The sequence below is a fragment of the Daphnia magna genome, linkage group LG9 (genome assembly GCF_020631705.1).
Source record: "Daphnia magna isolate NIES linkage group LG9, ASM2063170v1.1, whole genome shotgun sequence".
Taxonomy (NCBI): Eukaryota; Metazoa; Arthropoda; class Branchiopoda; order Diplostraca; family Daphniidae; genus Daphnia; species Daphnia magna.
In genome coordinates this window covers 6,558,827-6,585,106 of record NC_059190.1, presented here as the reverse complement: position 1 = coordinate 6,585,106, position 26,280 = coordinate 6,558,827, and the positions used below count along the sequence as shown (strand labels likewise).

The following is a 26,280-nucleotide window of genomic DNA, read 5'->3' as shown; positions in this document are numbered from 1 at the left end:
AATGGCGATATCTTTTTATCCCATTAATGATTGCTAATGCTTCACGAGTTACGCTCGGCATTGTTTAGATGTCGACTGGAATACGCAATGACTACTTCCTGGTCATTCTGAATCTGGCTTAGGACCGCTCCAATACCATAGTTACTGGCATCGGTGAAAATTAAAAATTCTTTGCTAAAATCATGGATTACAACAATAGGCGGCGTTATGAGACATTCGTGGAGTGTCTCAAAGGCTTTTGGTTCCTCTTCCCCCATTTAAAATTACTGCTTTTACTTTCTTCCTTACATGTTACTGGTACCTTCTCCTCTTTCTTGTTCACTCTGTTCTTAGTTTTTTTTTTGTAAGCTCAATTAGCGGGTGGGCTATATCTGCAAATTTTTTTATAAACGGTCTGTAATAAGATGCAAGTCCTAAGAATGATTGGATTTCTACTACTGTTTTCGGCCTTTCGTAATTTTTTAGTCGCTCAATTTTTTCTGGATCAAGGGTGATTCCACTTGCTGAAATGACATTTCCCAAATACTGCATAGATTTACACATAAATTTACATTTCGAAAGGCCAAGTTTAAGATTAGCTTCTTTTAAAAGATCAAAGATTCTCTCCAAGTTGAGAAGATGTTCCTCCTTGGTTTTCGAGAAAACTATAATATCATATAGATAGACTAAACAGATTTCGCCAATCATTGAGCGTAACACGAAGTTCATTAAACGCTGGAATGTCCCCGGTTCGTTCGTGAATCCGAATGCAAGCCGGTTCCACTCGTACAAATTATTATCAACTATAAAAGCAGTTTTTTCCTTGGAACTGTCATCCATTTCAATTTGCCAATATCCTGATGCTAAATCAAATGTAGTAAAGTACTGCTGTCCGTGAAGTAGGTCAAGAACGTCATCGATTCTTGGCAGCGGAAACGAGTCTTTTTTTGTTATCTGATTTTGTTTTCTGTAATCTATGCACCATCTGATCCCCTGCTTTTCTTTTTTACTAAAACTACAGGTGCTGCCCATGGGAAAACGGACGGCTTTATTATTCTATTAACTAATAACTCTTGCAAAATTCTTTCTAATTCCTTTTTATTGTTGTTGTGAGTCTGATAGGGTTTTAATCGAATGGGTCCTTGTCCTATCGTGTTAATGTGGTGTTTAACTAGTCCTGTTTTTCCTAATTCGTCTGCTTTAGATGCGAACATTGTTATTTTATATTTGTGTCTTTGACATGTTATATTGTTCTCTCGCTCCTATTTAAAATAAATTTGTGCTTGTATAGAGCGTCTAAACCTAAGATACAATCTTCATTGATCTATCAACGACAATTAACTCCTGCAGAAGATCATCGCCTAATACATTCATTTCGAGGGTAACTGTCCCTCTTGTTCTAAGTCGGGTGTTGTCTACACCAAAGAGTTCTACCTAGGCATCAGTATTTAAGTTTTTGATTTGATTTCCAATTCGTTGAAAAATTTCCTTTTTTATTAAGCTTCTACCCGGAACCGCTTTCCAAATGGGAAAAAAATTTACGTCGTCGTCTTGTAGCTTTAGTCGGAATATTTTATTTTTTCTACTTTCTCTGACTTCATTAACATTCTGTCGGGGCTTCGGACAAGGCCCAACTTTGTTCCCAACTTTGCAAAAGGCGGTTTTTAGTTTCCCTGGTCAAAAGGGCTCAATTGGCCTGCGTTTCTTTGTAGGGAGGGGGCGTATGTTTGATTAGGTTTCGGTTGTGGATCTGGGCACTCACGCTGTACATGCCCATTTTATTTGCATTTAAAACATCTAGGACACCCCGGGCCCCAACTACACATCGCTGTAAGATTCGTATTAGTTTTTCAATATGCACAATATTTTGGACCTGGTGGATTCCAACCAGCTTGGTTATTTCGGTCACTTTGGAATAGTTGTTTTTGTCCGAATCGACTTCCCGTATTTTGTTGTTGAGTTCCTTGGGGTTTTGTTCTAATTTACCACTGCAGTTCTGTGGTTGTTGGGATTGCGGCATGGACCGAGTAGGGAAAACAGCTTGGGCTTGAAAAGCGGGCTGGAGCTGGAAACCAGTTTGGGGTTGAAAAACGGGTTGTGAACGAAATTCGTTTTGGTCTGTGCTTGTACGACTTTATTCAATAATTCAGCCGTTTCCTGGTTTTGTTGCATCAATTCACTCATTAATTTTTGATTGTTTTTTAACGTTACTTAGAATTCTGATAGTTTCCCTTTGTTTCGCTTGAAGAGAGGTCATTCGAATTTGATGCGACAGCATTAATGAATTCTACGTTTCGTCTCTCTAATTTAGCTGCATTTAATACAGCAGCACAGTTTTCCGTGGCTTTTATCAAACTATCTAGATTTATTAATTCCTTAAAGCTAATCCTTTGTCGAAGATTGGATTTTAGTCCCCCCAAAAATTTGTCCATTATCAGCTATTCTCTCATTTTAAGGTCTACCAATTTCCCCTCTTTTGTTGGGTAAGCGAATGAAAAAAGTTTTTGTATGCGACAAGCATAATCCCTAATTGATTCTCCTGGGTTGCAAATGCAATTGTTTTATTTGGTCAAATAAATTTTTCTACTGTCTCCTCCATGGTAATGTAAAACATCCTCCCTTTCAGGTGGATGACTTTACGGATTAAGACAAATGTATATTAACACGGAACTCGGAGGCGTTTACCCACAATGACGACAGTGTATTACTAGACTAGGCCATAAAATAAAAGGGAGACTACACGCATAAGAATACGAGAAACTAAAGGGAAACAAAGTGTAAATGGAGACCACGTAAATTGATCTTACCGTAGTAGCGCGAGCGATACGGGCGAATTAAAAGACGAAATGGAGACGATTGGAAATACACTCAGATAGGCACTTAAGGTAACTGGTAGGCGGAGAAACACTTGTAAGAGAAAACACTAAGGCAAGTTAGGCGTCGAACTAGTGTTGTTGAAGGCAACTGAACGTTTAGCGAGCTGCTATTTTTCTGATCTTTCTTAGATTTTTGGTTCACCATGAAACTTCGCATCTCGTCAAAGTGGTGTGATTCTGTTGATGCGTCGCTATGTCACGCGTGCAGCCAATCAGAAGGTGTTTGTTTAATGGCTTGATTGGCGTCGCGCGTGCGACCAATCCAACGGATGTTTATTTAATGGCGTGATATGCGTCGCACGTGTGACCAATCACGGATTTTGGTTTAGTGGCGTGATGTGCATCGCACGTGTGAGTCAGACAGCAGGTGTTTAATTGGGTCAACTCTAAGATGTCTATGACAAATGGTTACTATGCGGATTACAATATCCGAATAATATGCAAAAGAAGAGTAAATGCGAGAGAGTAAAATGTAGACATAATTATATGCCTAGGGAGAGTAAAGATAATATAATAAGAATGTGGGTATCATAATTAAATGTATTTGTAGGCCTTCGTTACATCGCTCCCGGTGGTGCGAGATTACGTCCCGTAATCAAACTAGATGCACGGCGGTGCGGTTGGTGGCTGGTGAGCGAGCCTCTTTCATTAGACAGCTGCAAAATTTCTTGATGAGTCTAAAGAAACCCAACCAGCAGCAGACACGTAAGATGACTAGGCCGAGAACACAGAATATGCTGATGAAGAACCGCATTTTAATTGTCAACCACCAGCTGGTATAATGTATTACTCCAGCGGCTGTCACTAACACACCTGATGCGCTGGGCTGGTGATTTAACGAAAATTCGGTCGGTGGATGTTCATTTATGCCGGCTACTATATCAGCCAGGACATTCATGTAGTTAAGTAAGTTGTCGTTGTAAGCAGGGTTAGTACGATGTTCATAATCGAAGAATTTTACGTCGTCGTAACGGAAAGAATGTGCCAGCGTTTGTTCCGGCAATACCATGTTAGCGTCAATTCGTTTCCAGGTGTTGTTGCGAAAAGTCTAAGGCTTATCGTTGAAGTTAACAAATCCGTTGGTCCAATAGCATGGTGAATATTTAACTAATTCCCAGCCATCGAGATTAATGGTATAATTGTTGAATTTTGGCTGTGGTCCGCATGACGTAATTACAGTCTCAAATGTGACGTTCACGGAATTACACTTAATCACAACAGCAGTTTGTCCAAAAGCTTGTAATTTCGCGCACTGTGGTAATTTTAAATGTAAAGCGGCAAGCCAACCGTTATACTGAGCGGCTGCAATTTCTCTTTCATGTTTTGCTGTCTTCGCATCCAGGGTTGTTAACGATACTTAAAAAAACTATCGTCGATTTCGATACCGTTACTGGCTTGTATTTGTATCGGCGATACCGATACCGATCCTTATTTTTGCTGGTATCGGCGATATCGATACCGATACCGATAGCGATAGTCCGTGAAAAAAATAAAGAAATTTAGTTTTAATTATGTATATTATTGGTACTATAAGAGACAAGCATTAGCTCTAAGAAAAACTAAGGACTCAAAGCGCTGATCACTCAATTGAGTACGCATTGGCGTCCAAACTCTTCCACCCAGAGAAAACAGACGTTCAACGGCGGCACTTGAGGGCAAACCAGTGTTAAGTTGAATAAACAACCGACGAAGATATGGAAATGAAGAATCAAGTACCCGGAAATCGTTGCACGTTTTCGTTTCAAAGAACCGATTGATTTCATCATCTTCTGGCGAAAATCTTTTTTGCGGGTTTGAAATAGATTTAAGGGGCGAAAAAAAGTCTTTCGGATCTATTGGGCTGTCATCGTCCACTACATCGTTTTCCATGCCTGGAACAGATTTTGAATCAGCTTGGATAACGACTTCAATTTTTTTCTTCAATTCCGCCATGATATAAGCTTTAATCCCATCAATTTCTTCTACTGAAGAAAATCCATCAGCCAACCAATTGAATTATAAGTTTGGATGAACTTCGGAAGCAAATCGAAGCTCATCTGACAGAAAAAAAATTCTGAATCTTTTCTTGATGCCTTCAAGTAAAGCAGTTGCCAAGGGAGAACACACTTTCAATTTCCTTGAATTTTTAAGGTCATTAATTATATAGGATACACAAAAAAAGGTTTGCAGACGAAGTATCGGTATCGAGTATCGATCGATACTCGACCGATAGTCTTCCGATACCTGTTTTTGAAAGAAGCGCCGAGAGTTTACCGATACTGAGTATCGCTAGCGACGCTACTATCGGTATCGAATCCGATACCGATATTAACAACCCTGTTCGCATCACATTCTAACCTTTAAATCATACGCACTAATTCATTCTCACGATCGGTAACACGGTCTTGAATATATTGTTTATTAGCCGCTTTGTCTCGTAGATCTCGCTTTGTCTTGTAGATGGCGCGGAAGTCTCTAAGGTGATTGGCGGAAATTTTTCCATGATGGCCGCTGTTATCAGGGTCAATTTTATTGGCCGACGATGTTAAAGACTGTAGTACGGTTGGAGCAGTGCTGTTGAGTTGGAACGCAAGGTGGCTGAGGAGTTAAATGAAAATCCAGTTGGCGGCGATCATCCAAAAGACGAAAATATTTTTCATATCCCAATTTCTTCGTTAGTGTGCCGGTTCCAGATTCAACAATTCGCAATGTATGTTGAGATTTCTGTGTGTACGTTTTGTCCCAAACAAGTGTCAGGTGATTGTGGGACAAATTACCGGATTTTGCGGAAGCTTTGCCGATAGGTGTCGAAAAATCTTTATCTTCCATTTGTTGATAAAGCTGAACTTGTTCGAACACACAATTCAGAATTTCCGAATCGATTGTTTGTAACCAGTATCCTACAATTTCCGGATCACGTCCAAATACATATTTGTTGTCTGAAAAAGTCATATGATCTTCACCACACCTTTTAATGTTTATCATATCGTATCACCCCTAGTAGAAAAATTTCGTCCCATGGATGTCCACGGGACGTCTGAATGGAATGACCTATGGATGTCCCAGTCACATCCCTATTGCACTCCTTAGGATATCCTGAGATGACGTTCAAGGTATATCCTGCCTGCATCTAATTGGGATGGAACATGGTCATAGATGCGGCAACCCATAGACGTCAGTCTTGGTTTTAGTTATGTTTTATGTTCATCCCAAATATGTCCATTGTTTTGCTCTTAAACGATCTTCATTCCGTTTTCTCTGCCCCCCCCCTATATCCCGCCCTCCTTGTCATCATTACCAAATGTACAGAAAAGAGTTAATAAGACCATAATGAAAACAATTGACACATAATTATTTTCACGCGTGTATTAAACAATGCGGAACAATACCGTAAATTAAATTAAACATAACCGTTAAACAGCAACAGAAAAAAACAAAAAATTTCTTCTTCTTTTCGAACATGGACCCAACCGCAACTCCGCAAGTAGGGTATATTTATATGAAATACAAAAATGTTTAATTGAAATAAGTGATAAGTCCATCAAATGTAAGGGAAGAAAAATTATTTACCTGCATGGCTTCCTTGGAAGCCACTGGTTTTTTGGTTTTCCCGGATCAAATAAGCCTGTGAGCTTATTTGCCATATTCTAGAAAGAGATGAGATGAAATGTAAATTAATTTGAATGTTTATGAATGGTAAATACCTTAAAGCAATTTATTCGTCGTCGGTATATTTCGACGAAGAAGATCCGCTACTTCCACGGCTACTGCATCCGCCACGGGAACCACTGGAGCTCCCAACACTACTGCATGGGTTGCGGTCTTGCCGTCATCATTAGATTGACCAGCTTCACGTCCGGTCCCACTAGATGGGCGACCTTCTGAGTTTCTTAACACGCTAGCATGCTGTAGGCGCTGGCGTGCGCGTTCCGGTGCGTGCTTGAAAAATGCTTTCGTTTCCACTTCAAGTTCCGTTTCTGTATGCTTCGAAATTTGAGAACCTGATTTTAATCTTCCTGAAAATGCAAGAAATAATAAATCGTTAGCAAATAGTAGATTATATAATCTTACGGAAGATGGCCAATTTTACTTTGCTTTGTTCCAATTGGAACTTGCGTACGCCGTTTCTTTTTTTCCCGCACCAATTTTATTTGGCCCGAACATCAAGTGAAAGAACTTTTTTCCAAGCACGTTTCACCGCATCACTTAAAGCAACTCCACCAATCATCCGTACTATACGTACCTGAAATAAGATAAACGTTTAAATCACGCTATATTAAATTGGAAGCAAGATGCCTTACCAATTCAAAGAATTGATCCTCATTTTGTAGGTGTTTTTTAAAATCACGTAGTCCATCAACAGTCTTGATCGGCAATGATGGCATGGAGACGGGAACCGCTGGAACATCGTTCACCACAGGTACTGGTTGAATATTTTCAAGCCGTGCACTGATTGCTGTCAACAGTGCTGCTCTTGCAGCGTCATTTTCGGCCATGATGGCGAATTGGCGCATGACCATTTGTTGAAATGTGACAGAACTAGATGAGTTATCTGGTGCCAATTGGACTTGCACATTCAGTAGCCGGAGAAATAGGACCCCGACAAATAGGACCCGGAGAAATAGGACCCAAAGAAAAGACCATGGAGAAATAGGACCCGGAGAAATAGGACACCTTTTTCTATCTTTCTTTTTAAGGTCCTATTTCTCCGCTAGATTTGTCCTATTCCTCCCTTTCGACTTCGTATGGGTACGTCCTATATAGTTTTCAGCTGACAGAACAGCGTTGGCGTTGATGCACACATTGAAACAGCCACAACTTTTTTTTTTCAACTCTGATTTCTTATTTTCTTGCGTTGGGTAAGATCCGGCCATTAGTATAAGTGGTAGTCAGGGAGACCTTAGTTAACATGTCAATATATGCCGGAATGACTACTCCAACCGTTTCAGAGTCCGCTTGGAACTCGTCCGTGGCTTCTTTGAATGTTTCCAACACGGTTACTAATTCCTTTAGAGTCTTCAGTTCAGCCGCAAGTAATTTCCCGTGTTTCTTGGTAGCGTTCAATCTTCATTGCAACGTTGGGTCCTTTTCGAATGCCTCTATAAGTTTACTCAGCATCAAATATTAGGAATTCCATCGCGTCAAATTTTTTGATGGTATCCGGAAATTTACGGAATTTACCAACGTCCTAGTGTCAATGACACTGTTACGGACGTAGTTCACGATTTTGCTGGCTCGATTTATGGCCGTGAGCGCAACACCCTAAAAAGTAAAAAAAAATAAAATAAAAGCTTAAATAAAAATTCAGTCTTCTCTAGCTCTTTCGAGAACGCAAGCTTAACTCAAAAGGGTATAAAAGCAATAAATAGATATATACAATTACCTGTAGTGTTGACAATGCATCTTTAATGACTAGTTGAAGGGTGTGCGCGATGCAGGTGGATCGCAACGACGACGTTAAGACGTAATGTTCATCAGCAGTATTCGTCCATGTATGGGCTTCAAATAGATAAGTGTCTTCTAAGCTGGTTTCAATATCTTGGATTTCAGATGCGTCTTCTACATCTCCAACTACTTCCAAAATGTCTTCGTCGGAAAATGGAACATCAACACCAAGAAGAACTCCATATGGATCTTCTAAATCCAGCTCCACTTCGACCATTTCTATTTCACCAGTTGATTCATGATGGGTAGAATGGATTGGGCGAGCTTCAATTTCTGGAAAATCATCATCAAAAATTTGAGCTGCGTCGTCCTCCCATCCAGGAAAGCCATTGAAATGCGCCGCTATCATGTTGCTTCCACCATCTGTCATAACCTTTTTGACCTAAACAAAAAAAATTATAGTTTTAGGGCTACGTTTCATTGACCTTTAAAGCTTACCTTCGTAAACCGTATATCCCATTTCTGTAATATATCCTCGTATTCGGCGATTATTGGGTCGGCGGTATGGCGGCTACGCATTTCTTTCACGCCCAAAAAGCAATTGAATAACTCAAAATCAGTAGTTACCGCTTGGCAGGTGAATGCAATGTACCCGCTCATGTTCTTTGAAGACCAGATGTCTAATATTACGCTAAAACTAGAACATTTTGCGAGTTTTTCCCTAACTCGTTTTTTAACAGTGGCCTCTAAATCTGGTATTAAAGTGTTGCGTACTCTCTGGGCAGATGGTAGTTCATAGCCAGGAACTGCAAGCTAATATTGAATTAAAAGCATAAGAAATTTATAACAAAATACACATAATAACAGAAAAACTACAGGTACCTGAATAAAAGCGCGGAATCCGGGTCGGTTAACGATGTGCAATGGAAGATTTTCTTCGCAAATCAATCGTGTAACGCCCCTATCGAGCGAAACTTTTCTTCCCTTGCACACTGGCCTGGTAGGGTAGACAAAATTTACCATGGAAGAGCTATTTGCCGTATTTGGCTTGCTTTCGAGTGACATAGCGGTTGACGAAAAAGAATCCCACTCGTCTTTGTGTACTAACGTACAGTGGACTTTAAAGTTGGTAAAAGACGTTTTGTCTCCCGCAAAATACTTGTGGTACAGCTTGCAAGCGCCAAAAATTTTTCCCATTGGGCTTTTGCGCCAATCCTGGAAAAAGTGTGATCGCCACTTTGGCCAAGTATTTACATTAAATGATGGAATTGGTATGGTTTCTGGTGGTGGTGAGGGCTGTTTCGTTGAAGCATCTATAGTCATTTCTCCTTCCTCATCTTCAATCAGAGCAGTAAGTTCTTCAAAATCTGCATCAGGTATCGTTACCAAGCTGGCCAAATCCTGGTCTTCTTCATCTTGATGAGCCTTGTTCTCATTTGAGGCTACAACTTCAATGAGTAATGAGGGTTTATTAAATATTCTTGATGCTGTACCTCTTCCTCTCCGACCTCTTCCTAAATTTTTTGTTTTTGCTCGTGGCATTGGCATTTTTCACTATGACAAAAAGTAAAAACATCAATAACAATGTTTGCTTTCATATAACCAAACACTCTAGCACTGAATGTGCAAGTTTAAAAAACATACCTTCAATTTTCAAAACCGTAAATAGAATTCAACAAATCCTGTGAAGGTTTAAGCCGAAACCACAAAGAAACAGGCATGTCAGCCTGTCAGGCAAGGCAAAGCAACCAACGAAAGGTTGAATCTAAATATTTTTTTTGAAGACCGAAAAAGAGACCGATTACAATCAATTGCGTCTTCTGTCAGCTCAGTGAACAATTCAGTCATTCACTTTTGAATGTAAAAAAAAAAGCAAAGCGTGTCACTTTCTTGATGGAACTTCTGTAGATAACTAGACTGTATCTGCTCTTCTGATCTGTAGTCTCTAGTCTGCAACTCTGCATTCGTCAAACTGACGTTGCAGTTTGAGTCTAACATTATAATAACGCTATTAGACAACAGAGGGAATCATGCACGAAAAAATAATCACGTGACAAAATCATCTTTTAAAATATCTTTTAAAAAACCGATAAGATAAGATAAAGATATTACAAAAAAATTTAAAGATAAAAGATATCAAAAGATATCAAATTATCTTATCTTATCTTATCTTATCTCATCTTTTTGAAAAGATGCAAAACACTGTTCTCCATGGCCTTTTTTTTTTTGGTCCCATTTCTCCGGGTCCTATTTGTCTGGGTCCTATTTCTCCGGCAATCGCACATTCTGCTTCATTAGGACAGGAGCTACCACCGGCGTCATTTCTTGTGCAATTGTTGAAGGCTGTAAAGGGAGATCTCTTTCCTGCATGGTATAGGCAGCATCAACTGAAATGGAAGTAATCGTTTATATACTGGCTAACTAAAATATCCTGTTCGACTTACGTGGTAGTGAATAGCTATAGATGGAAGCCAAATTGTTAGGAATCACCGGTGGCAGATAGATGCTATCTACACAATCTTCATCAGAAGAAGGCTCATTTTGGCATAGTGAATACAATTGTCTCGGAATTTTTCTCAAATTCCCTCTTCCAAGTTTCTCCTCCATTGTAGATCCCAAATCATTTCGTTTTTCGGACCGGAGTAGTTTTTTTTTTGCATCCGCAAACGTTCCTGTGGAGGTGGGGGTTAAGGCTACTAGTAAAGATTGTGGTAGTTACACATGTTACAAAAAAAAATTACCGAAAGTGCCGCGTATTGTACAAATATATTCGATCCAAGTCTTTTCGACAGCGACGCGTCTCCGACTTCGACTCCCACCCACTTTTTGGATAGAAACAAACTCTGCAGTTGCCTCCTTTGATCCAAATATTGGGAACCACGGCAACCCATGCTCCTCCAGTTGTATGCAAGTCCACTATGAGGAACTATTGCGAGGTTTAAATAGACAATGTTGATTGCTGCACAATTAACAAATTAAATTATAAAAATGTAACGGTTAGGGTAGCTTGTTCCATGGTTTCAAAGTAGTGTAAGATTGTGTTCACTTTAGCCTGCTGGCAACTGCACAATTACAGCGTTATATGTATCTGCATAACAAAAATAAGTTTCCAAACACCAGTAGTAATCTATAAAATGCAAACAGTAGGTTACCACAGGAACACAAACTATAATAGTTGGAATGTTGTTGTCTCTGTGTGCTAGCTTTTCAAGTATAGTAACACTACGTCAGCTTTAGCCTCCTGGATGAATGCACACTTTGAATGTTGAATATGTATCATCTGCACAAGCAATGCGTTATCACAAATCCATAGTACATAATAAAATTTTGAATACGAAGCTACCACACGCACTGGGAAAGCAAACTTCAACAGTTGGAAGGCTAATTGATGTTGTTTCAGCCACGATGTGTTAACTGTACAAGTATTGCAAGAAAAGGTAACGAAAATCTGACAATATAAATAGAAAATTGTACCTAAAATGCTGCCAAGTGTGCGAATCGCTTATTCGTATTCTAGTCTGGATTCAGCACTGCAGAACTCACGTTTTGAAACGCAGTGCATCCACACTGTCATATTTACAAATAGTTATGCAAGCAAACCCAAACCAAAAATAACATCGAATTTTTATTGTATTAATACTTTGAATTCAAAAATATTTGTAAAACATTTTTCAACAATATTACAAATATTTTCATTATATTTGTTATTTAGATGATAATTGTGAATTGTCTTTTACATTATTCATTCATTGTATTAAGGGATTGATTGTCTTTAGTGATAAACTTTTCTACAATATGCTTTCCCATATGGCAATGGTAATAGATAGCGTTGCAGCTCAGTAACAGCCTATATCTTGAAAGTTTCATCTCGCGTTGGCATAAAAAAGCGTCTTCTAGTTTCTCAAAACATTGGAATAAGATAAATCTACTTTCCTGGTTAGAACCTAATGTCATTAGTGCAAATATCACATTTGTCTAACCGTGTTTTATGTTTATCCAGCATTTTAGGGAAAAAAGTTAATTTGATGTCTTACCTCTGCTCAGCAGGGCAGTCTACTAATTTTTGGTAAGTATATTGCTCACGTTTGCATGTCTGTTGTTTTCATGCACTTAACCATAGCTATTTTTCCTTAGTGAACAGAATATGTTATCTGCTATCAGTGTTGTTGACTCGTGGAATATTTAGAAGCTCATTGGATACCTACCGAACCATTTTGACTACTAGGAAAACCAGTATTCACATCGTTACTTTGGCTCATCTCATCATCCACTGCAGCAGTGCCATTGAGGTTACGTAACAATTCTTTAACAGCTACTGCCCTTAAAAAATCTATGGAGAACCAAACTGGCAGAGTTTCTAAACGCGTTACACGTAAACACATCGTAAAACGACGGCAGATGTACAACCGAATAAAACGTACAACTACAAGTTTATTTCAACCAATTATACAAGAAAATTCAAATGAATGGATAAAGGATACTCAGGTTATTAATAAGCAGCTATTGGTTACACGTGGAAATAACATAGACGTTGTTATGCAAGAAAACCTACAACCAGCGGATGATTTTTACCTTACCGATTCATATGATAGTGAAGAACAAGTAAACCTACAACCAGCGGACGATTTTAACCTTATTGCCACGTATGACGAAGATTGCAACACGTCAGTGGAAGACAATCACCTGGTTCCTGAAGAAGATTGTTCACATGAATCGGCTACCGGTAAATTAGCACACAGGGTTAAACATTCTCGAACACCCCACATTCACGTAGACAGCCTTTTGCAGGTACTACGACAGAATGCTGGACTTTCATTTTTACCGAAGAATTGAAAAACTTTAATGAAAACTCTCCGAGAAAAGCTCACACTCCGACAAGTTGCTCCTGGCGCTTTCATTCATTTGGGACTAAGGAAAGGTTTACTTTCTGTTTTGAAGAAAACCATGTTTTCAAAAATACCAAATGCATTGATGCTTGTAGTTAATATAGATGGATTGCCTTTAACAAAAAGTAGTGGAAGCCAGTTTTGGCCAATTCTATGTTATGTGTTTGCAGTAGAAGATATTGATATAGTTGTCGCTGGAATTTACCATGGGCACAGAAAGCCTGAATCAGTTAATGATTCCCTACACGACTTTGTTGCGGAAGCAACTGCACTTGAAAATGAAGGATTATTTTTTCATGATAAATTGTTTGAAGTTGCAGTATACCGTATCGTATGTGATGCGCCAGCCAGAAGCTTTGTCACCAGTGTAAAGGCACATACTGCCTTCTTTGGTTGCCATAAATGTGAAACAAAAGGCACATATGTTTTTAATGTTGTTGGCAAGGCAGGTGGTAGAGTCACTTTTCCGGAACTCACGGCTAAACTAAGAGACGATGAACATTATAGTAAAACTAGGCGATCAATCATAGAACATTTGAAGATTGACCACGTAAAAAAGATACCACTTGATTATATACACTTGGTTTGTCTTGGCGTACAAAAAAATTGCTTGGCACTTGGATTTCTGGAAAATTCGATTCAACCAGAGTTAGTGCAGAATTTTTGAACTGTTTGTCCGTTTATCTCGAAGGCATTAAGCAGTTTATTCCTTCAGATTTCCAAAGGAAAACGAGAACGTTAATCGAATTTCCACATTTCAAGGCAACGGAGCATAGGCTCCATTTCCTGTATGTTTTTCCAACAGCTTTAAGAAGCATTTTGCCCAAAAAAATGTATAATCACTATCTTTTACTTCATGTAGCAATAAAGCTACTTTTCAATGATTCTACTTGTAAATATTTCAATATTTATGCAGAGGCTTTGCTTACGCAGTTTGTAGAACAATGTCGTTTAATCTACGGGCAAAAATTTCTTAGCTATAATGTCCATAACTTAAAGCATTTGGCCTCAGACTGTTTGGAGTATGGTTCTCTTGACAATACCAGCGCTTTTAAATTTGAGAACAGGCTTCAAATACTTAAACATAGCTGTAAGTCTTCAGCTTATCCTCTGCAGCAGGCTGTCCGGCGCATAGACGAAGATGCCAAACTAGAACATGGTCCGTGTATGACTGGTTTAAGAACAACTATAAAAAATTTATCTACAAACCACTTGGACGGACCTATGGTCACAGGCATTATTGGGAGACAATTTAAGAAATACCATTTCAATTCTCTAAGATTGTCCACAAGACCTCCCGATCATTGCGTATATTTGAAAAACAATGCTGTTATATTAATAAGAAATTTCGTGCAAATGATAAGTGGCGGTGTAATGGTGCTCGGAAGTTTGTATAACACATATGAAGACGTGTATGAGTATCCACTGTCATCTGGGTCTTTACAGCAGCATATAGTAGATGTTGTTTCCACTGTTCTACAGTGTTGGCCTATTGAGTTCGTGAAATGTAAGGCGTTTCGTATTCCTACAAAAATTCATAAAAATGAATTTTGGTCTGTTTCCCCACTGGTTATGTCGCCAAAAATTTAATAATTATCTTGTAGTTATTCTCTTGAGGTTTTTGTAAATAAAACAATAAATTATAATTGTAATTTCATTAATTTCAAGAAAAAACTCGCAAAGATTCATATACAGTCAGTGGGGAAAGCACTTGTGAGAGATTCTTTTAAATATTTCAGAGAACACTTGCTTATTTTCATCAGGAAAATAAGAAATTCTTAACAATTCCCAACTCGTTTAACTGGTTTCGATGGGATACTATAGGGTGAGACGCTGAACGTAGCAGGGAAAACAACTCAGGATATCTATGCCACATCCAGCTGAGGACCAAACAAAACGAAACCAGTCTAATCCTAAACTCGCAAAAGTTTTTCAACCCTGGGATATCCCATTACACCCTAGCGGAGTTTTGTCGGGTCAGATCCCGTGTTGAACCAGTGTGCTTCACCCGTGTTAAGTGTGACACTGGTGAAACACACTGGTGTTACTCCTCTTGTTCGCGTGATAGGGCGGGTTTAACACCGGTGTAAGTTATAAAGCTTTACCCGCAAATTTTATAGTTATTTTGCACCGGTATTGTTCTAGTTAAATATACCCGTATAAAGCTCAAATTTGTCCCAGTGTACTTCTCTGATTATCCCTACTATATTAACCGGTGTAATACACTAATATGTAACTGGTGCACTTTTCCAGCTGAAATTTTTGTATAATGGGTGCATAAACCCGTATCAAACCCTTTACATGTACTGGTGATTTTCTCCAGTTTAAATCTCATGCAATTTGTTGGTAGATCCCACTAGTGTTACCCTATTGCATTTTTTTGGTGCATCGCACTGGTTTTGAACCCTTCAAACATACCAGTTTTCACAGTTACAATCTTGGTCAGTCTCTTTTACGAGTGCAAACAAGCTAGAAATTTTCAGTAAACAGACAAGTGCTTTTTACTGCCACGTATTTTATTTCTATTGTACTGCTGAATGAAAAAGCATGACATTAGGGCACAAAACAAGTAATTGATTGACTGATGCAGTCCAGAAGGTCTAATAACAATGAAATGTTAAATAAAAATTGTCACAATGTAAAAACCTAACATTGGAATCTTCTTAGTATACCAACGACAAAACAAATTAAAGGCTTAAACAGTTAACTAATGCTTGTGTCCCAACTGGTGGGTATACCATGAATTGCATGCATTCCGAAACCCAGGTTGTTGGAACACAAGTGTAGTAAGTGATGTCTTTGAAGTTTTCATCTCTTTCAACAGTTTTTACGAGGTAATACTTGATAGATGTAACATTATTAACACTTTCTCCCCCCGTCTCCTCCAACTTGTGTATGCCCTTCCAGTGCATGTGTATTCTTCCAACCTAATAAAGTACCATTATTTTCGCAAAAAGTTCTTTATTTATAAAGTTATTATACCTGGAAGGCACCAGAACTACCCGCATTACTGTTTTATAAAGATTCCTCGTCGCCTTCAGCTGTTATTGGCTCCATGACTGATATTTTTCCTTTTTTGTTTGTTTTTCAAGACATTCACACAAACTCGCCAACAGGAATTCCCAACTGACATTCACGAGGAATAATTAAACATTAGTCAGGAAATATTAAATTAATCAGCTTAGTTTTACCATCGGCGTTATTCACCACTAAATGCGATCACCACGCGATATGTCTTTTTTCCAAGTTCGTCTGCTCTTTTGCAGCGTGGAGAATTATAAGGTATGGAAAGTCAAATAACAAAAGACGATTGATAAGCGACAGCAAAAGCATTCTTACTGCTGGTATCCATGGCTACCACAATATTTCGTCGTCTGCCAGCACAATATGACTTGTCCAGTATATAATTTGCCTGTGACTCATTTTTTAAAAATAAATATTGCTTTCTGTCTCATATTTATTAATTTACCCTCAGTTTTCTGTGTATACATAGTATAAAGTATATTTGAATTTACGCGCCTTGCGGCGAAAAACAGACAAGTTGAATTTTTATTCCGGTGTGTGAAACAGGTTTGAAATGCAGTAAACATTGGATGGAAAACTATATTTATGAAACAAGATGTAGACGCGTTTCATTGCAGTGTCAAACCAATATGTTCTTTACAAACTGTGGTAACAAATTGAAATAAAAAATATGAGTGTGGCAAACCAATATGAAATGAATATAGATGTAATTTTAAAAGCTATATGTCAACCACTTTGATAAATATTTCTAAGTCCTTATCTCAGAAAAAGTAAACTAATATGCTGTTTCGTTAACTAGCCTACCCACGGTTTCAAACTGGTGTCACACACACTTAAAAAGGCGCAGAAACCACAAAAAAATGTAAGTGTGTGACACTATTATGAAACCAATATTCCCCGAATTAATCCCCAACACCAACTAGATGAATTTTTATGGTGCTTAAATCTAGTTCTACCTAAAGTTCATATTGGTGTCAGACACCTTCCGAAAAATGCCATCAACTAGAGGGGAAAATATCATTAAGGAGTGTCCTGCACCCGTTAGGAATGCTCTTGAATCTGGTTTACAAAAATTACCTTTACTCTAAGTAAAAATGAGGCAAAATAGTTTCGTAACACGAGGATCCGAAGAGTATCAAATGCAGCTTTCACATCGAAAATTCAGAAATACGTTAAACGAGGCTTTTCATTTGAAATTCCTCGGTTGCGTGAAGCACACCCAATTTGAACAATAAATGAAGGGTTTGAAATAAGTGTTTTACACCACACCAGATCCACACCAAAAAACTCCACTAGGGCAGTCACTTATGCATTATTTCATTTTTTGTCCCAAATATGGAGCACTGGGATATCCAAAATTCATCCATTTTAGACATTTTTCGGACATAAAATTAACGTTCAAGTAAAGTCCCACATTAACGTTCAAGGGATGTCATATTTTCAGCCTCCTCGGATAACAACTTTTTGGTTCCAGTTGACCTTTCAATGGATATCGCATGGACATCCCATTCACATCAGATTTGGTTTAGATCACCTTGGGACAAATGAACGGCCGTAGGATATCCATAGTACTAGCATTTCTACTAGGGACTCTGATGGCGTCGTATCAATAGAAATTTTGTCCGGCATGATCACTAATTGGCCGAAAAAGGTCTTTGTAATACGGCGAATGTTTATCAATTCCGCGCAAATAAAACCCGGAAATTTTACCGCGGCACGTTCATCACTGTATACGGTATATTTCACTTGCACGGTATCGGTATGGTTTGTTGCTAGTTCGCAGTTTGAATCGGAAAATTTAATAATTCCCATATTCTTCGGTTCAGAACAATCGCACACAGTTGTCTCAAATGCCTATGGGTGTAACCCGTAAAAGCATTGCAGCAGTAGGAATGGTAACGAGGACATTTCTACATGTGAAAATTTAGGGTAAATGACAAATCAAAAATAAAATGAACAGTATACTGACCAACTTAGTCTAAGTCATCATGTGGGTTTACTAAGCTAAGAAAATCAAATATGAAAAAGAAATAATGGAAAGTAAAAGTAAAAGTAAAAGAGAGAAAACACCAAGCACAAAAAAAAAAATCTGGCGGCTTTTTAAAGGTCAACGATTTCCCGTCGGCTTTTCATCGTCTACGCCACGGCAAAATAATAGAAAAATAGGGGGTGTCGTAATATAACAGTTTTTTATAGTAGAAGGATACAATATTTTTGGAACAAATTTATATCGTTGGAAAAAGGGGAAAGTGAGCTTAATTATCAAAAAGAAAGAATTGAAAAATATTCAATCGTGTGGAAATGCTGACGAGAAAGAAATGTCTCAAAATTTTACGGCGGAAAATTTTTCTGCCGTGGAAGGTCGTGCGCATATCTCGTTTGCTTCCTAAGTCCAATGCAGGAGAAAAGTGCGAATGGGGGGAAGAAGCGGAGGGAAATAAAAATGGAATACGGGGAGTAGAGAAAGCGCTAGCTGCCTTCGGCAAAATGGGACTAAAAATATTTTCAATATTGCTGTGGCGGGGAAGCTGCAGTAAAAAAACGAAAGGGAAAGTGAAAACTTAGCGTATGTTATGGTGTGTAAGAATGGAATGCGCTAGCGGTGGCGCTGCTATATGTGTAGTGTATATGGGAAAAGCCTTTGCAGGGATAGCAAAGCTATAGAAAATCATAGAAGGGAAGTAATATATAGTGAGACTTTTAAAATTTCAACTGTTTCGTTCGTGTACGAATTTCCAAGAGAAGTGGGAGTTGTTAAATTCAAATGGAATACATTACTATTAAAATTTTACTTATTTTTTTCAAGACTTTTCTTTTTACTATTTGCTACTGTTTAATTTACAGTTTTGCTACTGTTTAATTTACAGTTTTGCTACTGAATAATTATAACAGATGGACTTCTAATAAATTATAATATTTTCTAATTTGTTTTCGATAAATTTCTGTTACTTCTGTCGTAAAAGACGGAAATATGGGAAGTTATGCTATGTATGGGCTTAATTAGAGAGGGAACAAATCAAATACAAATATTTCAAAAGAATACAGCGGCAAGAAGAAATAATGAATTATTTTATACTTGTTGGACACGAAACATTGTTTTACGGTATCTCAACATATGCATAAGTATGAAAAGCGATAGCAATTAATTTTTTTTTCTTTTTTTCTTTATTTATTTATTGTTATTTTGTTTTAGAGAGAACTCGTGTTAACTTTGTTTGTTTGTTTGGTATTTTTCATAATTTTTTCGAGATTATTGTTCTCAGATGCTTTTTTTTTTCAAGAGATTATTGTTCTCAGATGTTTTTTCCTCTTAGCATAAATGGTATAGAGGTTTTTTTTTAATCATTACAATAAAATCCTTCGACCATATCATCAGTAAAATGAATTGGTTTTCTTCGATCTCTTTGCAGGCGTCGTCCGGTAGCATTTTGGTGTTCCGGGTTTTCTGCTGACAAATCGTCCTTGGACTCTGTTGGTGGATTTTCAGACGCGTTATTGTCGCGTGGGGAGTTGTCATCGGAAATTCGAGTGGAATGACGCTGACTTGTAGCATCAGCGCAGATTTCAGTGGATGGCAACTGATTTTCTGTATTTTGATGAGATGAAACGGCGATGTTCTCTTGGCTTAACTTTCGCTGATCAATTTCTTGAGCCGGAAAATTAGTGTCAAATGGGAGGGCGTCACTGTCAAAGGTATCGTCTGGATTGTCAATGTCGGGGCCGATTTCATTTTCGAAAATATCAGTTGTGAGTTGCAATCGATTTGCGGAATCGTTTAGATCCGATTTCCGAAATCAATAGATGGACAATCTTCAGTCTTCCAAAGCATTGTTTCGTACAAAGGTTTCAAACGATTGACATGGGTACGCTGGCATACATAGGAATTATCGGCTATATCTACTGTATTATTGGTATGTACTTTTACAACTCTATAAGGGCTTTTATACTTTGAAGTGAATTTCCTACCATCGCCTTCTTTTACTACACGAATATCTAATAAAACTCTATCTCCTACGACATATTTTGCTTCTTTCGAACGTTTATTATATTGCTCACGCTGACGATTCCATGCTTTCTCGCTTTCTTCACGGTCTCGCTGAAAGCTATAGCGCAAACGATCAGCTAAATTTTCTACATAGTCGGATACAGATTTAAAAGTTTGAGGGGAAGTGTCTAAAAATTCATTAATGGGAATATTAGGGTCTCTACCGTGGACTAAATAATAAGGGGTTTCAAGTGTCGAAGAGTGAACTGAACTACGATAAGCGAATAAAACATCGTCTAACATATTTTTGTTAAGTTAAGTCAAGGATATTCTTCATATAGATCTTCACTTATGCAATTGTATTCATGAACATACCTTTAACACAAGAATAGATAAGATGTAATACTTAATTGTATAAGTTGAGAGAGACGTTGACACGTAGGTGGCAGAAAGTCAAGAGAGGGAGTCACACACTTGTCACGTCAAAAGAAGAGATTAAGAGGTTGGGACATCACATAAGGCTAAACAGTAGGAATGAGTTCAGGTAATACTAAACGGTAATAATGAGGTTTGCCTATTTCAACACTTCCACTCAAACCTTAATCTTTACAAGCTGGAACTCTTGATCCCGATTTCTTCTCTTAGCCAATTGAAGCGGGCGGCTGCCAAAGGTTTGGTTAGAATGTCAGCCAATTGATTGTTGGTATCAACATACGAGATATTGATTTCTCCTCCTTCCTGTTGATCCCGAATGTAGTGGTATTTGATGTCAATGTGTTTGGTGTGAATCGGATTACGCACGAGACGGACAGCACTCTGGTTATCGCAGAGTAGGGGAATAGGATTCGTTTCTTGCAGTCCCAGTTCAATAAGTAACCGTTTTAACCAGACAGCTTCTCGTGTTGATTCGCAGGCCGCAATGTACTCGGATTCGGTCGTTGAGAGACTTGTGCATTTCTGCCGCTTGCAGCCCCAGGCGACGGGTCCTCCATGGAGTAGAAATACACATCCAGTGGTTGAGCGTCGTGTTTCAACATCTCCAGCATAGTCCGCATCTGTAAAACCTGTAAGTGTACTACTGGAGCTTCCACTGAAACAAAGACCGTAATTGCGGGTTCCTGATAAATACGATAGGATTCGTTTGACTCCTTCCCAGTGGGCAGGTCCAGGGTTGTGACTGAATCTAGCTACTTGGTTGGTTGCGAAAGCAATGTCTGGTCGAGTGGTGGACGTCAAATACATAAGGCAACCGACGGCTTCTTGATAGGGGGTAGTTTGCATCGACAGTTCTTCTTCTTCGTTGGTTGGTGCCATAGCTGGTGTCAGTCTGCCACTCGGATCAGATGGAATGGTTTTTGGATGGCATGACTCCATTTTAAATTTGTTCAGGATTTTAGTTATGAAATCAGTTTGAGTGATTAAGATTTTGCGGTGTTCTCGTCTTCTAGTGATTTCGAGCCCCACGAATCGATCTGCTGCCATTTTTCGCATGTCAAAGTGGTTCTTCAGATGTTCAAGAATTGTGTTGACTGTTGTTGGGTTGTTGCTGCATACCAATCCATCGTCAACCCAGATGGCGACATACGTAATCTCCTCTTGTTGACGGCGGAAGTAGACACATCGATCTGTTGTACTACGGGTCAAACCGAACTTCACCAGAAATTTGTTGAATTCTTGATTCCACATGCGCGGAGCCTGTTTGAGTCCATAGATCGACTTTTTCAGCAGACACACATTTGGTTTGTTCTCGAGGTCTATGAAACCGTCTGGCTGCTCTAGATACAGTTCTTCTTCTAGATGTCCGTATAAGAAGGCCGTTTTAATATCCAGTTGGATAAGTTCGAGATCCAGCGCCGCAGCCGTAGAGAGTATGACACGGAGGGAGTCGTAGGTTACTACTGGGGCATAAGTTTCTCCATAGTCAATTCCTTGACGTTGGGTGTAACCCTTGGCCACCAGTCGCGCCTTGTATCTTGGGGGCGCACCATTGAGGCCTGGTTTCACTTTAAATATCCACTGGCTTTTGATGGTTTTTTGTCCAGCGGGGAGCGGCATTAGGATCCATGTTCTGTTTTTGATGAGTGAGAGATATTCCTCTTCTATCGCTGCTTTCCAAAGCGTTGCCTCCTCACATGAAATTGCCTCTTGGTAATTAACTGGTTCAAATTGGTCAGCTAGTAGTGAGATTTCAGATACCAACATTGCCTGTGAAGCCTTCTTTTTTTCGTTGTAGATTGCAACTCTAGCTGATCTGCGGTGTGGTACGTCGTAGTTTAGTTGAGTATCCTTTTCTTTTATTTCAGTGATGCTTTCGATGACTGCTGGTGTTGGCTCGATCGGGATTTTGATCAACGGTGGATTGTTGTCAAGAGTGCTTTTATTGCAGGTAGACGGGACCTCTTGAATAATTTCTGTTGGTTGTTCAGATGGAAACTCGATGTCTGGGACGATTGGAGTAGGCTCATCAATAGGGCTCGATGTGAACACGTTTGCTGTGCCAGTCTGTTGGTTTTCCTTTGATTGTTCTGTGTCTTCAAGTATCCACATAGGTATAGGATGTGGTTGTTCGTCAAATAAGACGTCACGGCTTATCTTTATTCTTTGTGTTACCGGGTCCCATCCACGATAGACCTTTGATGTGTCGCAATATCCCATAAAGATGCATTGAAGACTTTTGGCGTCTAGCTTCTGGCGGCTTGCGTCCGGAATGTGAATGTACATTTTTGATCCAAATATTCTCAGATGTGAGATGTCAGGCTTGCTTCCGTACCATGTCTCGTAAGGTGTGACACTTCCCGTTCATGAGAGAATACGATTTAGTGTGTACACGGCACAGTTGACGGCTTCAGCCCACAGCTTCAGCGGAATGCCTTTAGAGTGGAGGAGGCTTCTTGCGGCTTCCATAATGGTTCTGTTGCTTCGCTCCGCCACGCCGTTTTGCTCTGGAGAATGAGGAGCACTAGTGTCATGCTTGATACCTTTGATGGCCAGCCAGTCTGCAAAGGTTTTTCCAAGGAATTCTCCTCCGTTGTCGGAGCGCAACACTCGAACCTTCCTCTTCGTCTCATTTTTCACTCTGGCTACAAACGCTTGAAAGAGTGATTCAACTTCAGATTTATTTTTCATGAAGTGAACTACTGTCCATCCGCTGAAATCATCCTTAAACAGGACAAAATATCGGGCCCCGGCTGGTGTGGCTATTTGCATGGGGCCACATACGTCCGAGTGTATAAGCTCTCCTATTTCCTTTGCTCGTGTACGTCCTTCTGGGAAGGGGGACCTGTGCATTTTACCGTAAACGCAGCCTGGGCATGGTGCCGAGAGAACCTCTCTGTCTTCCTCTAGATTGAGTTCGTTTACTAGTTGTTTAGATGCCATTTGCAGGATGGTTTTGTAGTTCGCATGGACAAGGCGTTGGTGCCATGTCGACAATGGTATTAGTCGTGTAGCTAGAAGTGACTCCTCTTGATTTGGTTTGACAGTAAGGTCCATATGATAAAGTCCTTTTCCGATTCGTCGTCCTTTAAGTGTTGTCTTGTTGTCGTAACTGAGTATAACTTCGTCTTCAACAAAGTATGCTTCTATCCCACTTGTGGTTGCGGCAGCAATCGAGTACAGGTTGGCTCCAAGTGTGGGTACGTAGAGTACTTCTTTTATAACAGTGGGGTGTACTGTGCCATCAATTAGGGCGAATATTTCTACGTTTCCTGTCCCTAGGACAGACAAACTGGTGCCACCAATGCCTTTCACGCTCCGCGTACCAGGTTGAATTGGAGTGAAGTTAGTTAGCATTGACCGTTGATCAGTCATGTGCCTTGTTGCTCCTGAGTCGGCAACCCAGTCATAGTTGCTTCTTGGTTTGAAGCATGTTGAGGAATGAAAACTATAGTCGTCTTCTACTTGTTCGCCACCAGCCACATTAGCTTGCTCGTTGTTTACGTGGGAGTTATTCGATGCGTCTTCTTCGTCTCTTTGTCGTTTGCGACAAACCGCTATTGTATGGCCTGGTTTTGTGCAGTAATGGCATTCGACCCTAGATCTTTTTGGTGCAGGACCATCCCTAGGTTGGTTGAACTGCATGCGTTGGTTGAAGCCTCCTCTCATACCTCCTCTTCCTCGAGAAACTCCTCTCGCTCCACGTCTGCTGGAGCCAGTTGAAGAGAAACGGTTTTGTTGAGGGAAATTCGACGAGAAGAAAGCTGTGTCGCTTGGATCAGGGTCACCATTGTTGTACATTTTCGTCATGCACTCTTCTTTAAGGAGTCTGGATGTGAGAAGAGCGATGGTTTTGTCTGCTTCAGCCACGTTGTCCCAAGCTGATATGAAGTGTCGGTAGCTGGGAGGGAGAGTACACGTTATTTTTGTCATAACTTGAAGGTCCGACACTGGTGCATCTAGGTCACTGAGTGTGTTGGCCATGCACTCAACAGCTGTGATATGAGTCATTATGTCATGACCTGGTTTGTACTTGTATTCAAAGAACTGTTTTTGGAGAAGATGTTTGTTCTCAGCAGCGCACTGTAGATGTTGGGAAGTCAGTCTGGTCCACATTTCGAATGCTGTTTTGCAGTTCAACAGTGTGCGTTGAGGCTGTTTCTCGATAGTGGCTATGAGGAAGTTTCGTGCCAGCACATCCTTTTGCTTCCAGCTCGTTATGGCTTCAATGTTCGTGACTACACCGTCTTTGTTCACTGTCTAAGATTAGAGACATGAGTTATTAACTCGCAGACTATTTTGTGAATCTGAAATTGTCTTACCTCATTTGGTAGAGTTTCGCTTCCATCCACTACTGGGATTAGGTTGTGCTGTTCAAGCATCAGCCAGCAACCAAGCTTCCAAAGTGGGAAATTGCTTCCGTCAAATTTCACGATATGATTGATATCTTTTGATATAGAACTTGCCATCTTGACTTAGATAGTAGGTTCGTGGACTGGGCCCATAACCTGTTAAGTTAAGTCAAGGATATTCTTCATATAGATCTTCACTTATGCAATTGTATTCATGAACATACCTTTAACACAAGAATAGATAAGATGTAATACTTAATTGTATAAGTTGAGAGAGACGTTGACACGTAGGTGGCAGAAAGTCAAGAGAGGGAGTCACACACTTGTCACGTCAAAAGAAGAGATTAAGAGGTTGGGACATCACATAAGGCTAAACAGTAGGAATGAGTTCAGGTAATACTAAACGGTAATAATGAGGTTTGCCTATTTCAACAATTTTCCCAATTAGCATGTTCTCAGTCTTTCAATTCTTTTCTTAACATCGCGGTTAGTGTCCGATTAAACCTTTCTGTCTCGCCATTACTAGCGGGATTGTAGGCCATTGTCAATTTTTGGTCAATTTTGAATTTCTTGCAAAAATACCGGAACAATTTAGAGGTGAAATTCGTTCCACGATCGGAAATAATGGCTTTAGGCATACCATGTCTTACAATTATTGTTTTATATTCACATTCTGCCGTGGTTTAGGCAGTTTGGTCTTTTAGAGCAACTACTTCCACCCAGCGACTAAAATAATCAGTAATAACTAAAATATAACTATTTCCATAAGGCGAAGCGGGAGTAATAGGGCCTAAAAAGTCCATGCCAATTACTTGGAAAGGAGCTCTAGCAATTTCATGGGATGCAAAAATGCTCTATATATTAAAGAAGTGTTAGCTATACAAGTTTCACAGGCTTGACAATATTCTAAAATATCTTTTCTCATTGTAGGCCAATAATAATGATTTTTTACCTTCAAATAAGTTTTATAAAAAGTTAAATGTCCACCCATCGGTGCGTCATGTAATTCTTTTAGCACTAGATGGCGAAGCGATAAGGGCAACGCTACTTGACAATTAATTTCGTTACGCTTACTATTTTTGGAAGGCACTTCGTGGCGATAAAGTGTACCTTCTATAATTTCAAAATATTCAATTTCTTTAGCCCATTCAGGTTTAGATTGGCTATTTACCTCATTGAGTTCTCCTTTCTCTAAATAATTTCTAATGGCTACACAAAGTTCGTCTTCTAGCTGTTTTTCACAAATCAATTTAATATTATTTGGTACCGGTTGTATACTAGCTACTTTCAATCGTGATATACAATCAGCATTTTGATGAATACGTCCAAGCCTATACTTTAATTCATAATTTGAAGCAGCTAACAGTATAGCCCATCTA

The 26,280-nt window shown here is 39.3% G+C and overlaps 1 protein-coding gene and 1 long non-coding RNA gene across 2 annotated transcripts; both read right to left on the bottom strand.

The window, feature by feature from the left end:
* Nucleotides 1-7,919: 7,919 nt before the first annotated feature.
* On the bottom strand, nucleotides 7,920-8,655 carry LOC123475759. Its single transcript, XM_045178790.1, has 2 exons — nucleotides 8,218-8,655; nucleotides 7,920-8,096 (listed from the first exon to the last, which is right to left on the bottom strand). Exons 1-2 carry the CDS (start codon nucleotides 8,647-8,649, stop codon nucleotides 7,959-7,961), a joined length of 570 nt encoding a protein of 189 aa, XP_045034725.1. The 5' UTR covers nucleotides 8,650-8,655; the 3' UTR covers nucleotides 7,920-7,958.
* A 6,964-nt stretch (nucleotides 8,656-15,619) lies between these two features.
* Nucleotides 15,620-16,382, bottom strand: LOC116934931. The gene is made up of 3 exons (XR_004401058.2): nucleotides 16,297-16,382; nucleotides 16,088-16,231; nucleotides 15,620-16,032 (listed from the first exon to the last, which is right to left on the bottom strand). It is a non-coding gene; the product is annotated as an uncharacterized LOC116934931 (long non-coding RNA).
* Between the last annotated feature and the right edge of the window lie 9,898 nt (nucleotides 16,383-26,280).